The sequence below is a fragment of the Plutella xylostella genome, chromosome 5 (assembly GCF_932276165.1).
Source record: "Plutella xylostella chromosome 5, ilPluXylo3.1, whole genome shotgun sequence".
Lineage (NCBI taxonomy): Eukaryota > Metazoa > Arthropoda > Insecta > Lepidoptera > Plutellidae > Plutella > Plutella xylostella.
Window position 1 is genome coordinate 8,901,782 of NC_063985.1, and position 14,411 is coordinate 8,916,192.

The 14,411-nt window shown below is 39.4% G+C and overlaps 3 protein-coding genes across 3 annotated transcripts; all 3 read right to left on the reverse strand.

Moving 5' to 3' along the window:
- Positions 1 to 4,055: 4,055 nt before the first annotated feature.
- On the reverse strand, positions 4,056 to 5,381 carry LOC105395423 (keratin, type II cytoskeletal 1-like). The gene is made up of 3 exons (XM_048633431.1): positions 5,136 to 5,381; positions 4,497 to 4,704; positions 4,056 to 4,197 (listed from the first exon to the last, which is right to left on the reverse strand). Exons 1-3 carry the CDS (start codon positions 5,197 to 5,199, stop codon positions 4,083 to 4,085), a joined length of 387 nt encoding a protein of 128 aa, XP_048489388.1. The 5' UTR covers positions 5,200 to 5,381; the 3' UTR covers positions 4,056 to 4,082.
- A 338-nt stretch (positions 5,382 to 5,719) lies between these two features.
- LOC119692448 (glycine-rich cell wall structural protein) lies at positions 5,720 to 7,256 on the reverse strand. Its single transcript, XM_038113178.2, has 3 exons — positions 7,111 to 7,256; positions 6,204 to 6,795; positions 5,720 to 5,862 (listed from the first exon to the last, which is right to left on the reverse strand). The coding sequence occupies exons 1-3, from the start codon at positions 7,175 to 7,177 to the stop codon at positions 5,856 to 5,858; spliced, it is 666 nt and encodes a 221-aa protein (XP_037969106.2). The 5' UTR covers positions 7,178 to 7,256; the 3' UTR covers positions 5,720 to 5,855.
- Positions 7,257 to 9,786: 2,530 nt separating this feature from the next.
- Positions 9,787 to 13,449, reverse strand: LOC119692397 (uncharacterized PE-PGRS family protein PE_PGRS10-like). Its single transcript, XM_038112929.2, has 2 exons — positions 13,333 to 13,449; positions 9,787 to 13,241 (listed from the first exon to the last, which is right to left on the reverse strand). Exons 1-2 carry the CDS (start codon positions 13,391 to 13,393, stop codon positions 9,943 to 9,945), a joined length of 3,360 nt encoding a protein of 1,119 aa, XP_037968857.2. The 5' UTR covers positions 13,394 to 13,449; the 3' UTR covers positions 9,787 to 9,942.
- Between the last annotated feature and the right edge of the window lie 962 nt (positions 13,450 to 14,411).

Consider the following 14,411-nt stretch of genomic DNA (forward strand, 5'->3'; position numbering starts at 1 on the left):
TAACGCAATATCTGATTCCTACTTATAAAACATGTGCATTATACTGTGCAATTTATTGTTCGCGTTGAAGCGTTTTTGTATTAACTACAATGTTTTCTTATTACTTAATTATTAATTGTGCTTTGCACATTATACAAATTTTGCTTATGTTATTGCGTCAATCTGTTTTAATATATAAAATCTAATAACCGTCTACTTATATTTTTCGGGAAAGTTTTATTGGCTCCCAAATTTTATTTAAGATAAGTATATAAATGCTTCTTGTAAAAGCCGATGATTTGATTAGTACAATCTAGGTATACTTTTATATATTGGACTGTTGGTCAATTAAATATATGCAATATACTAAAGAAAACTACTTACCGTAAAATTATCTTAACATAAAAGTTTCCATACGTAATATACTTACATCTTTTTAAGTTCATTTTTGTACCCTAAATTGGGATCTAATATTTTTAAGTGCAATACGTCTTATGCTGCTAAAAATATTATAAATGTCGAATCATAAAATGTATAATTCGGAAGCAGATGGCCTATAATAAATTGCATTAAAATGATAAATAGTACAGCCATTCCAAGTTTAGTTTTTGTTCATGCTGTCTTTTTTCGCTGACCAATACTATGACGATCTGAACTCCGAACTAATATATAACAAATGAAATATTTTAAAGACATCATAGGCATATTATGCACTTATAGACACAATTAGATCCTAATATTCTCAATGGTTATTTGTTGTTTGTTACTGTATTTTGATAAGATCTATATTTAGGATTGAATAACTAATACATGTTTGTAATAGTGAACACAGTTTTACTAGTCTATTTCGTAGTTATAAAATGAAATGATACCTCTGGTTAGTAAGTTTTAATATAAAAGGTTTTTTTTAATTATGTGCCAGATTCAAGCAGACATTAGGTTTTGTATATTTATATAATTATTATCTACTATAAGAGAAACGAGTTAAGTATGAATAAACTGTTTAAGTGATTAATGATCGGACTAGTAGGTAAAACATATTATTTTTAGCGTTTAAATTTGTACCAAAACTATACTAATTACCCAATTATGAATTTCGGCGAGCAATGAGGTCAAATTTAAAATAATATAATAATCAAACATACAATTTACTGTAATAAATTAATGATCAGCCACGTTAATGTTTGTGGCTAAATGAAGGATTACAAAGATGAAACTATAACATTAATTTATTATAACTATTGTAGTTTTTGTTATCGTTTCGCTTTGATTATCTAAATAAATTTTGTACAATTTACAGTACTTTATTATTTTTTCTACTTTATGTAGAATATTACAAAAGTTTTGTAAGTGTGGATTTGGTCAAACATTTTTTATTATTATTTGTAAATAAAAACTTTATTGCAAGCGAGAATCTGCTTGTTTTTTTTATTCATAAGGCCCAGTCATTAGTAGATTAACTAAAACACTCGACTTTGAAGTGATACATAAACTGAGACAGCTTTACTATACTTTCTAAGCCTGAAGTTTTTCTTTGAAAAGGTACAGAATACAGAAGTATAATATTATCTACATATTTTTATACAGTAGACTGCATGCACGTGAAAGACAAAATACAGTGAGTTAGCCTTGTACAGGTAGGACTTTATGATGACGTGTATGAACTGGGCCTTACTTTGAACCTAGAAGTAGGTAACTACTGACACTACTGTAATTATCGCTGCACATTTGACTCTACTCAACCAAGAATAGACACTAAAATACACATTATAGCAACTATATTCTGCCATAATACACGTATGCACGGGAGGTACAGACAGCTTCATAAAAATGTAAAACACTTAATTTTGTCTTTTCTGAAAGTCCAGTTTCTCATTTACTTAAATCTACCTAAGCTTGAACGTCCTGCTGAATGTTAGGCCATAAGTACACATCAAGCTGTATGTTATATTGAAGCTTTGCTACTAGACGTTTTCAGATGGTTTAAGTTTGAGCTGACTGTATACTATTAGATAGATAAAAAATGAGGATAACGATCAAAATAGTTCGCAGTAGAATGAGTAAGCGATCCGCGTCTATTGTGAGGCGAGACGCGATACATCAGACTGATGTATGACCTTGATTGGTTTTTTGATGGTGAGCCCTACTGTGATGTGAGCACTTGGTAGTTTTTTGTAAGTAGGTAGGTATAGGTAGTAAGTTTTGATTGCTACAGTCGATTCTATAATTATCGTTCACCTTTGTACTCATACATCATGCATCATAGTTTCTACCAATTTGAATTAGAACTAAGGCGATGTAGGACTAAATCCTTTCTGTGGTCTAGCTAATGATAGAAATTTATAATTACTTATGTACCTATATGTAGGTTTGCCACGCCAAATTGCATTATTTTTATTTTATTAATTGCTGAAAGAAACAGGCACTACTCACAGTTTCGGTCCGAACATAAGTAATAAAATAGTAAAATGTCTCAGGAAACTTTACAAGTTATGTGGATCAAGCTCCACACTATACTGGCTCTTGATAGATCTCCATCCTATATGCAAATTCATGGGTGTCTGACTGTCTGTAGACAACTATGGGAAATACCTACCTGCAACCGATCGTCCATGGTAAAGAATGACTTGTAAATTCAACACCTTGCACACACCGGTGCACCTAAATAAATGTGATTTGTCACTTTTACGAGCAGAATCGGCAAGGGATATAAAAGGCACAGGCCTTGTTTCATTATGTATAGTGTGATTTCAGGAGCTAAACTGACTGAAGTATCATTTACATCCACAGCACATAAAATGTCGAGCACTCTCGCCTTTGTTTTATTGGTCGCCATCGTTTTAAACTGCTGCCATGCTGCTCCAGCCCCAAGTAAGTAATCATTTCATTAGATTCTGTTAGATCCTATAGTAGAGAGAGTACCCAATATCAAGGTGACTGCAATATACAATATCCCTTCCATCCTGATTTGTTTGGTGCCCAGGGGGACCCAGACGTATAAGATATGATAGAAATGCAGCCATAAAGGTGCGAGTATTTATAATAAGATTCCTTTCACATCAACCTTAATTACAATTATTTATCCCTCAGTTTACTAATTAAACTTCCCATTAAAAGGTGACCGCGCCCAGCGGTCCTACCAGCCCCCGTATTATGTAACTCCGAGTGGGGTTGGTTGGTATAAAATGGCTGACAACTTAGAGCATTACTAATTAATAACTTTTTACTGACTTATCTGATTTCACAAACATTTATGTTGAATGTAAGGATATATTGGTAGGCTTCTTGCATATTTCTTTCAATAAGATTTTTGGTGTTTTCGGTTAATAAGTCTCTAAGTTGATACCAATTATCACCGGTTGCTAACTCTCAAAAAGTTACAAAATACGGGGGCAGGTGCACCAGCCCAACTACGGGTCTCCCGCGCCCGTCGCCGCCGGGTACCCGCACACTGGCGGCTCGGGGTACCTGCTGTGGGGCGGCAACTCCTACTCCAAGAGCTCAGCCAGCGCCAGCTCCAGCTCGGGGTCTGGCTCCGTGCACGGGTGAATGTGGCATGGTGAGTGTGGGATTTGTTGAAGACGGATGCGTTATATTTTACCATTTGTTTGTAGTTTTTTTTAACTGGGATTGCACGACGCCGATGCCAGCGAGCGTTGAAAGCTTCTTATTACAATATCATAAAGTATATAGTTACTTAGTTACGATTGTTTTTTCATATTACAGAAAATATCGACTTCGGCAGCATATTAGGAAAGCAAGGAATACCAAGGCAATTTCTTATAATAGGTAACGGTTATTTAAACTTTAATTTGTTAAGTAGTTACTATTATTATAAATTAGGTAGGTATTTTTTATTAAAATACATCTTATTTGTAATTAGAAACAATTTGATTGTAAATTTTAATAAGTTGATTTTATTAGCTATAGTAGATAATTATATAGATCTAATTATTATCACAATCACCAATAAACTACCAATTATATTATTACCACAGTTTCTATCTCCCTCCTTTCTTACCTTAAAATACAATACTTTCTTATATGTATGTGTTCGTATATACGTACTATGTACCCTACACTACAGCCCCTTCCAACATTCCTCAAGCACGATGTTTCTGGTTAGAAGCGGCGGCGGGTGTCTTCACGAGACTCCTGGAGCTGGGAGTGTGCCGGTGCTCGCCCCCCTGCCTGCCGTAGCTTACCTCACTGCTATCACTGAAACAGGACAGTTATATTATTCACAAGAAGTGTCTTTCAAAACGCTGAACTAATAAACTTTACAAGGAGACTATCTGAAATTGAAATAACTACTAAGCAAATTTTATAAATTCATCGGACCCGGGAATTAAGACCCTACCTATAAAACTCTACATATAAATGAAGCGTTAAAAGACTGATTATTAATAAGGCTATTACACTTTAGACTTCAAGCTGCTTACAAACCTAAATTTTATTGGAGTGGAACATTTTCATGTGTTACGTAACTAAAACCTTGCCTTCGATCCAAACTGTACCTTCTTCCACCATCCTCGTCGTCTGAGCAGCCATCCCTGCTGTGGCTGTCTCGCTCGTCACTGTTCCGGTAGCCACCTTGCCCGTAGCTGCCCTGCCCATAGTTGCCCTGCCCGTAGCCACTCTGCCCGTGTGACCCCTCGCCGTAGCCGCCGTATCCGCCATTTTTGTTATTGTTGTTGTAGCCTCGCTGTAGGCGGTGTTGGTTTTCTATTGAGTATTAAAGTTACGATGAGATCCAAAAACATTTTGGTTAAGAAAATATTGAAAACTGAAGTAGGGAAAAACACCCAGTAACTGGCCACCTTAAGGGAGTTGTTCCAGTAATTTGTCTGTAGCGGGCTCAATTTTTATCGCTTATTAAATCCGATTTTTATTTTAAAAACTAGAATAACAGAGCTACATTCCTGAGTAAATAGCAAACACGTAGAAGTTACTATTTTTTTATATATTTTTGCAAACAAAAAGTAGTGATAAAATATTTTGTTGTTGTTTATATGTAGAAAATAGAAGATCACACAGGTGTACATGCTCTCTTTTTAGCAAAGCTACTGTACACCTAAAGATTTTTATTTGAAGGAGTATCTTCACTGCCCTATCGTGCGGACTTGTTTATTAATATTTTACTTTAATTAAAATACCTGAAATCACAGCACAGTCTCCAAGCAGGGCGACTACAGCTAGTATTCCGATGATCCAATACATTTTCGCAACAAACTGAGCTGACTTTGTAGCATAAGTTCTTTTTATAGCACAAATAATTGCTTAGGGAGCAGGATGCTTTAATATGATATGCCCAATTATAATTATGTTCGGTGACAAATGACCTCAATCAAGCTGTCTCAGTGAGAGATTTCGGTGGCACTTTTTGACGAAATCACAAAAGGATTGAGTATGTCGAGCCTACACCTCTTGTAGGTACCTACATTAGTTTCATATGGTATATGAAGGGTATAAGTAGGAATAGTTAGTAGGATCCAAAAAAGTCCGCGCAGAAAAAAGTTTATTCGAAATCTAACTTTCAAATATAGATTTCCATATCAGTTAGTTTTTAGTATTTTAATTTTAGTTATGATTACGTATGATTTATGTTATGTACTTATACCATATCAGTGAGTATAGAAATTTTAATTTAATTGTAACTTTTTTTAAAGTAGGTACTTACTTAAATGTTTATGTGGATTTTGAGCTTAGGTACTTAAATGAGGAGAAAAGTCAAGTTTTATTTGTTTAAAAGCTTAACTTTTATTAATACGCATAGGATACATAATTTTCTTCATAATGTTGCCAATTACAAACGTTCCTAGTAAGAAATAATATCACATTGGGGTTTTCAGGGTCATCTTTGAGTATTTTCAGGTTTAGCGTCTGAAACAAACAAAATTTATTATGTTAGTGAAATAGGTAGGTATTTTTGTTACACACATACCTACGAAACAAGTACCTATTATAGTATTATGGTCTATTGCGATTAGACGGTAGGTTACGCGGAGTGAATATTTATTATCCACTGCAGGACATAGCCGCCTCCAAGACAGGATTTGCCATATCTCCATGATTCGCAGGTGAGTAGGAGTATAACACATTACAAACACTTTTAGCATTCAAGACAAGAGTATGATTTTATGTCATTTAAACGTTCGGGACTCGACCCCGGGGCCCTCATTGTTTCATTAAACATTAAATTGAATTCATAATTAATTAATTACCCGTATCCGCCTTTGTAACCGCCACCGCCGTAGCTGCCGGCCGAGGCGTGGGCGCTGGCTGATGCTGAGGAGCCTCCGTAACCGCCGCCGCCGCCGTGGCCCCCGTGGCCGCCGTGGCCGCCGGAGTTGCCTCCGTGTCCGCCGCCGAAGCCTCCATTCGCTCCGTGTCCGACCGGCGTGAGTGCGCCGCCGTCGTACCCGCCGTGGCCCCCTCCGAGGCTTCCACCGTGACCTCCGCCAAGGCCGCCGCCGCCGCCGTGACCGCCTCCAAGGCCGCCCCCTAAGCCACCTCCATGTCCTCCCCCTAGTCCACCGCCGCCGCCGTGTCCACCTCCAAGGCCACCTCCGTGACCACCACCGAGTCCGCCGCCGTTTCCTCCATGACCACCTCCTAGGCCAGCTCCTCCATGTCCACCGCCGAGGCCAGCTCCACCGTGTCCGCCCCCTAGGCCTCCTCCGTGACCACCGCCTAGGCCTCCTCCGTGGCCACCCCCTAGACCGCCGCCGCCTCCGAAGCCACCGCCTCCGCCGCCGCCGCCGCCACCGCCGCCTCCTCCGTACCCGCCACCGCCGTAACCACGACGGACGCGATCTGAAAGATTTCATTCTAATTTTTAAAAAGAACATATTTTTGCCTAAAAACATAGCCAAAAATCATGATTATTTTAAAGGCGTCTTTGTGACTTTTTGCAACATTTACTTTTATTTTGTCTCATATAACTTTGCCCACAAGTTAGATGAGCTGATGGGATTTGGACACTCAATTTCACAAAGTTGGTGTCAACTTTTAACTCACACATATTTAGTGCCCCACTAGCCTCACTACTCTTTGAATATTATTATCCACTATCAGTTGTTACTTATCACGTATTCTGAGAAGGTTTGTGAAAATATTGTTTTTATTTACCTGGTGCTGCATCAGCCTGCAGTCCCACCACAATCACAGCTAGCGCTACAGTTATCAATCGTGCCATTTTGAACTGTGCCAATTTTGGTAACGAGTCCTACTTTATATACAAAATGGTAAAGGCAGTGACGTCATCATAAAATGTTCAGAGATTCCCCAACAGCTATAGGTACATCACATCACTTTTTACTTATATTATCAGGAAACGTTTTTGCATTTAAGTTTTAGGGTCCAGTTGTAGTGATATTCGTTGTTATTAGTAGTTTAAAACTGACACGCGAGGGCGGCAAGTTCCTAAGCCAGAGGAACTCTGAAAATAACCATGGAGCGCTCAATAAGTTCTGGACACCAGAGACCTTTAGGCTTTAGTTCAGAATTTCCCATTGTTGGCGTTCTTACAATATTTATGTTGGTTACTTAACTCAATTTTCTATGACACGGTTATACACTTACCTCAGAAGTTTTTATACAATTTTTATAATACTTATAGGTAAAATATAATAATTAATAATGTTTAAGTTACTATTTGTACCAAGTCCAACAGTGGACGACAGAAGACTGGTTATGATTTAGTATGTACTTAATTAGCAACGGCAAACTACCTTCTTACATGATTATCGAGGAAAAAGACCTCGAAACATACAGAACCCACCAAGATCGAAAATGTATTAAATATGTATTTGTATATTTTTTGCAAATCTATAAAATGATAGTACTCAGCATCTTGTAAAGTTAAATACTTAGAAGTGCAAATTCGAACTTATAAATCTTATGATGTATTTTTTCCGCAGTTCTTTCCCGTACCCACTCGAGAACACTGTAGTGTAGACTTGTAGAGTATTTATGTACACATAGTTGTAAAACTTAGTATTAAGTTAAAATAAGTATTTTTTTCAGTTTGCTCATAATTTGTGCGACGTAAGAGTTAAATAATTAGGCAAATGTAGGTAATTACACCCCCACACACATAGAATAGACAGTGATGTCGATTCTTGAAAGGTTAATTTTTGGGATGTCGAACTATAAAATTTTGCCAGTGGAAAATTATGGAAAATATTATAAGTACTTATAGAATCAAATTTTAAACTAAGATTTGAAGGTGTTGTCATAGGTAATTAAGATTTGTGATTTTAGAAGCGACATCGATCAGTGTTAAACTATACTAACAGCAAATCCTTCTCTTCAGTATAGGCTGAAACGTGATTTTAACCGGACTCTACCAGTAATTGTAAATTAACATATTGTGTGTAAATAAGACTTCAATACTTTTTCCCGTCATTAGGCACTTACGACTATATAGGTACCTATATCTTCTGTTTTATGTGCGAACTCATATTTATAAAAGAGCTTCGCTTTTTCTATTGAAAATAACATTGTTTCTGATACGTAATTGCTTCGTTATCCAAGTTTTTTTTTAACTTTAGCTAAGTAATTATGATCATTGTGGCGAGAAATAATTGGTTGTTTACACTTATAATTGTGATTCCTTCCTATCTTGAATTAAAAGAAAAAAGATTAATAAATTAATGCCATCTATCAGACAACGTCATAATAGAAATACAAGTAGTATTACTAAGAAGTGGTTTAGAAGGCGCCTAGAACGCATGAGAGTCTTTCTTTCTTCTTTATTTACAATACTACTTACTATTAATACAGCGTGCACATGAAAAATATGACACAACCACTGATCCGTCTTCCACTATTGGAAACTCCCCATACATAGTAAAAAGTCACGTGATCAACAAACGTGGTTAGCGCTGAAGAGCCTGAAACGACAACAAGCCTCTGTCCGCAACGGAGACCTCTGACTAGACATTAAACAAGTACCTGTACCGAATGTAAATTTATATTTCTTATCAAGCATATTAAATTTGTTATGCATAGGTAATTGAAGGCATCCATATACTAGAAGCTGTGTCAATCCTCCGTTACTCCCGAAATAGTGGCAAAATTTACGACAGACTGGATCGTATGTTAGATCCTTCGGTAGTTTAACTATTAATTTTATCTAAGTATGTATCTCAAATAATTAATTTAGCTAATGGAAAATTAGATTTATGGTAAACCGTATCCTTAGAGTATAATTTTAAACAAAATATTTAGGGCCTTATCACAAAAACTTAGACAGTATTTAACAGATGTTTAGCGCTGTCAAACGCCTACGAAATTTGACAAATTTTGTTTTAAACATTTGTTAAATATAGTGTTTAAAGTTTTTTGTGCTAGTACAGTTAAGGTTTTGACATTACTAAAATTTGTTTTGTGTCTTCAGAAATGATATCATTGACCTCATATTCATATGTAAAACAAAGGTAAAATTTTAATTTTCTGCCTTTAGAATCGACATCATTGATGATGATTATTAAGTACTTAGGTACTTCATTCAGAGTGTTTTAGATTCAAGATCATTAAGTACCTACTTCTTTAAATATGTATTTGATATATGTCTTCTATGGGGATTACAGTAGTGAACATATTATGTATGTATGTATGTAGAACCTCCGTATGGCTAATAGATTATTGAGCCTATAACTATAAATCACAACTGTTTATTGCATAGGTACGGTGTTATTTACTTACTAACGATACGTCTTCGCAGTGATCTTATGACCACAGCGTAATTAAGAAATCTATTAAGTGAACCTAGTGATGTAACAAGAAAAAAACAACAGGTTATTTATAAGTGTAATTCGTATAATTTATTCAAGTACAAACAATACTTAGTATTCATAAAGTCTAAATATTTAATATACCTATCTATACAATTTATTTATAGCTTACAAAAGTAAACCAATTTTTAATTATGTCCGACATGATTTAATACAATTTTATTTACCCGTAAGTGCTTGCTCCCCCCTCCGATCCACCTACGCCGAAACCGAAGCTCAAACCGCCATTACCACCCCCTTGACTTCCGCTTGACCCGTGGCTTCCGAAGTGGCCCTCCCCTCTTCCTCCATGACTTCCTTCTGAGCCACCTCCGGCTCCAAAACCAAAACTCAAACCTCCGTTACTGGCCCCGTGACCTCCACTTGACCCATGGCTTCCGAAATGGCTTCCCCCTTGTCCACTATAACTTCCTTCGGATCCACTGCCACCTCCAAAACCGACACTCAATCCTCCGTTACTCGCCCCATGGCTCCCGCTGGAACCGTGGCTTCCAAAATGGCTTCCTCCTTGCCCTACATGGCTTCCTGCTGAGCCACCGCCACCGCCAGCTCCTAAACCGAAACTCAATCCTCCGTTATTGCTTCCATGGCTTCCGCCTGACCCATAGCTTCCGCCTGACCCATGGCTTTCGAAATGACTTGTTTCTTTGACTGCGTAGTTTCCTTGTGATCCACCGCCGCCGCCGCCGCCGGCACCCACCCCGAAACTTAACGCACCGTTACCGCCTCCTCCTGCCGTAGACCCGTATCCTCCGTTTGAACCATGGACTCCAAAATGGCTTTCCCCTTTTCCTCCGTGATTACCTTGTGATCCACCGCCTGCTCCAAAACCAAAACTTAATTCCCCGTTACCACCTCCATGGCTGGCTCTATACCCGTGTCCACCGTGTGACGCATGGCTTCCGAAGTGACTTTCACCTCTGCCGCCGTGACTTCCTCCAGATGCACCATCGACACCAATTCCGAAACTTAATCCCCCGGTACCACCTCCATGACTTCCAGCAGCGTGTGCGCCGTGAGCCGAGTGGCCAACTTGTGATCCACCGCTTATTCCAAATGCATCTCCAAGAGTCACACCAACAGTTCCTTTACTGCCTCCTGAACCGTGATGTTTATTACTATGGTGGACCCCAAAGCTACTTTCACTCTTACTGCCGTAGCTAGATGAGCCCGTAGATCCTCCACCGAGTCCGAAACCACCACCAAGGTTCACACCACCACCACCGTAGCCTTTGCTGCCTCCACTTCCTGCGTAACTACTTCCAACTTTTCCACCATATCCAGAAGAAAACTCTGAACCTCCACTTGATCCCAGCGAAGTTCCATAACTGACTCCACCACTACCCCTCCCCCCTTCAAATGTTGATTCGTCTACTCCTTCTTCTACAACTACTATGACATCTCCGCTGTCTCCGCTTGGTACACTAAATCCTGCACCACCATTGTCAAATCCTGCGACCTCAAATTTTCCGATTTCTCCTCCACTGTATCCACTACCTCCACTTCCAATTCCTCCAATACTCAGTCCAAAATCAACGGTAGGTGCTACACCTCCAGTACTACCTCCGTACTGAACAACACTAGTTTGTCCTCCAGATCCACTTAGCTCAAAGCCTTCCCCAACTGTGCCTATTTCAATATCCTTTTTTCCGCCAACAAAGTTTGACCCTTCAAATCCAGTAGAAGTTTCTAAAACTGATCCAGTATCTAAACTAAATCCTCCACTGCCCCTTTCACTATTTCCAGTTGAGCTTATGTCTATTACTACACCTCCATTGCCACCTCCAGTACTGCCACCAAAGGTACCCCCATATCCCAAGCCAGTACCATGATTTCCCTTGTTTTGACTAGTTGCTGTATTCACATCGAATTTGAATCCCTTTTGACCACCAGTACCAGTACTGACGCCATAACTATTCCCATATTTGCTGGCATAAGTAGATCCATATCCACCTCCATGGCTTCCTTTATCTTGATTGCCAGCAGTACTAATACCAACTTTAAAACCTCCGTACCCAGCATTGTTTACACTGTTTTCTGGTTTAGTTACATATTCTCTTTTTCCTCCAGTACTGACACCGTAGCTACTTCCAAAGTTGCTAGCGTAGCTATCTCCATAGCTACCTCCTAGGATTCCTTTATTTTGATTAGCAGCACTACTAATACCTACTTTTAAACCTCCATAGCCAGCGTTGTTGCTGCTACTTACTTGTTGAGTTCCAAGGCCGCTAGATGAGCCAGCGTCAAAAACGACGCCTCCTTTACCACTATTTCCAGAACCATAGGTGCTATCGTATGTTTTTTCATATTTAGTACCATAGCTGCTACTACTCTCGTAGCCACCACCAAAGTTTCCTTTATCTTGGTTACCGGCAACAGTACTTATACCTAAACCGAAACCACCTTGGCCGCCGTTGCTTCCAATTTTTCCTTGGTTGTTAGATGTGCCAGCAGTAGCCACAAATCCATCTTGGCCGCCAATATTGAATCCACTATTGTAGCTACTACCACTTGCACCGTAACTACTTCCATAGGTTCCACCAGAACTTCCTCCGTAGCCTCCTCCATTGACGCCGTTGGCTTTAAAATTAGTACCAGCTGTCTGGACACCCAAATTAAAGCCTGCCTGGCCGCTACTGCCTCCACTATTAGCACCATTGGTCGTGCCTGCATTGGCCACATATAATCCCTGGCCTCCACTGCCAAAACCTGCTTCGCTCCCCTTACTTTGGATACCTGCGGTGTTTATACCCACTTTGAATCCTCCGTAGCCAGCATTATTACCACTACTTTCACTATTAGCTCCAAGACCGCTGGATGAGCCGATACCAAGAGCAAATTCTCCATTGCCTCCAGAGTTGACGCCGCTGCTGGTTCTATGGTTTTCTGAATAGCTACTTCCGTAACTTCCACCATAACCACCTCCATAATTTGCACCATTAGCACCTCCCGTTCCTTGATTATTTCCAGATGCATTGATATCAAATTCAAAGCCCGCACTGCCGCCGTTTTCACTTCCACCCCCACCGTAACCGCCACCGTAACCTCCTCCTGATTGTCCGCCGGATCCACTCGAGCCCCCACCAACGGATCCACCGAACGCGAATCCAGAGTTGCCATCACCAGAGTAATGAACTTTGTCTTTCCCTACACCCTTATGTTTGAAATGAGAGTGCACATCTTTCACGTTTTCCCTCACTGAGCCGAGGAAGCTGCCGATGCCTGCTGATATGGCCCCGAGTGGTAGTCCGCCGGACACACTGATTTCAGCTTCTCCGTTGGTGGCCGTGTCTACTCCGGCTCCTCCAGCGCCATAGCTTCCACCGCCGCCGCTGTAGCCCCCACCCCCTCCGCTGTAACCCCCGCCTCCACCCCCGCCCCCTCCTCCATAGCCGCCTCCACCAAAGCTTCCCCCTGCACTGAAGTCTCCTCCACTGCTGTAACCATGACGCCGCACGCGAACTGTAACCAAATAATTGGATTAGTTCAACACTGAGTTTAAGTTGTGAAAAGCGGAAAGTGCTGTAACAGCTTTGAATTATTCAATAATAACCTGCTTGTTCACTAAAGCCTATCAAGAGACACGCGGTAGCAATTAACACAGCCTCCTTCATGTCGTATTGAAATCGTAAAACTAACCGGCCATGATTGTTCGCACATCCTTTTATAAACACATTGCGTCGATTAGTCCAGGATAATAGGTGTAATAACATTTTTTGCAGTAGTGTTACGTCTTCATGGAAAATTAAAACATTTGGAGATTCCGTCTGGTGTTGTCGGAAACTACTAAGTTCAAATGGGGTCATATTACTATCAAAACAAAACTTTGAGTTTATTATTTGATACCGTTAATGTTTCAAAAGTTACATAGTAATTCGTAAGGGGTTACCCCCTCACTTATGTAACACCATATTGTGTATGTAAGTGTTTATTAATTATAAGGTAAGGAACGTAACCACAAAAAAAGTATATTAATAAAAGCCCTGTTAGACTTGTAACCTAAGCTTAATTGCTCCTAGACCTTCTTGACTAGAGTGGAAAGCTACTATGCAGCGCACCGTGTCTTCACACCCTTCAGGAGTTTATCTGCGAGTCTCAGTACTTACACTGAATCATGATTAATGATCAAGGAAATCTTATCACCTGTTCCTCATCCGTTTAGCGCACCCTGAGCAGGCAGCTTAGACAAGTAGGCAGCGACTGACGTAATCTGACTGGCTACCTTTCACCAACGCTGATAAACCGTGGTGTAGCTCTTGTGTTTGTCATCGACACAATAAGAAAAGAAGAAGATGAGATGTATTTATCATTTCCTACTCGTGTTTGTGTATGGGTTTTATACCTACGTCTATATCATAAGTCCGTTTAAATATTGCTAACAAAATTATGTTTGTAACTTTGATTGATCATTATTTTTATACTACTTAATTACGTACAGAGAACTTAGCAAACACCTACCTAGGAGTATACTTAGTAATTGCCGTACATTCAATTCACACATTTGAACTGGTCACGTTTTATGCACAAATTATGCATCTAACGAGTTGAGGAACGTGGTTTTTAAAGATTAAAGTTGTATTTCTCGATGTCACACATAAAAGTTAAGTATGTTTTTATAGCATTAAATAATTA

Coding starts and splice junctions, on each gene's coding strand:
- LOC105395423 (XM_048633431.1), bottom strand. CDS start 5,199: ATGTATTGGATCATCGGAATACTAGCTGTAGTCGCCCTGCTTGGAGAC. Junction 4,705..5,135: donor AGACTGTGCTGTGATTTCAG/GTATTTTAATTA, acceptor AATACTCAATAG/AAAACCAACACCGCCTACAG. Junction 4,198..4,496: donor GACGAGGATGGTGGAAGAAG/GTACAGTTTGGA, acceptor GTCCTGTTTCAG/TGATAGCAGTGAGGTAAGCT.
- LOC119692448 (XM_038113178.2), bottom strand. CDS start 7,177: ATGGCACGATTGATAACTGTAGCGCTAGCTGTGATTGTGGTGGGACTG. Junction 6,796..7,110: donor GCAGGCTGATGCAGCACCAG/GTAAATAAAAAC, acceptor GAAATCTTTCAG/ATCGCGTCCGTCGTGGTTAC.
- LOC119692397 (XM_038112929.2), bottom strand. CDS start 13,393: ATGAAGGAGGCTGTGTTAATTGCTACCGCGTGTCTCTTGATAGGCTTT. Junction 13,242..13,332: donor AGGCTTTAGTGAACAAGCAG/GTTATTATTGAA, acceptor ATTTGGTTACAG/TTCGCGTGCGGCGTCATGGT.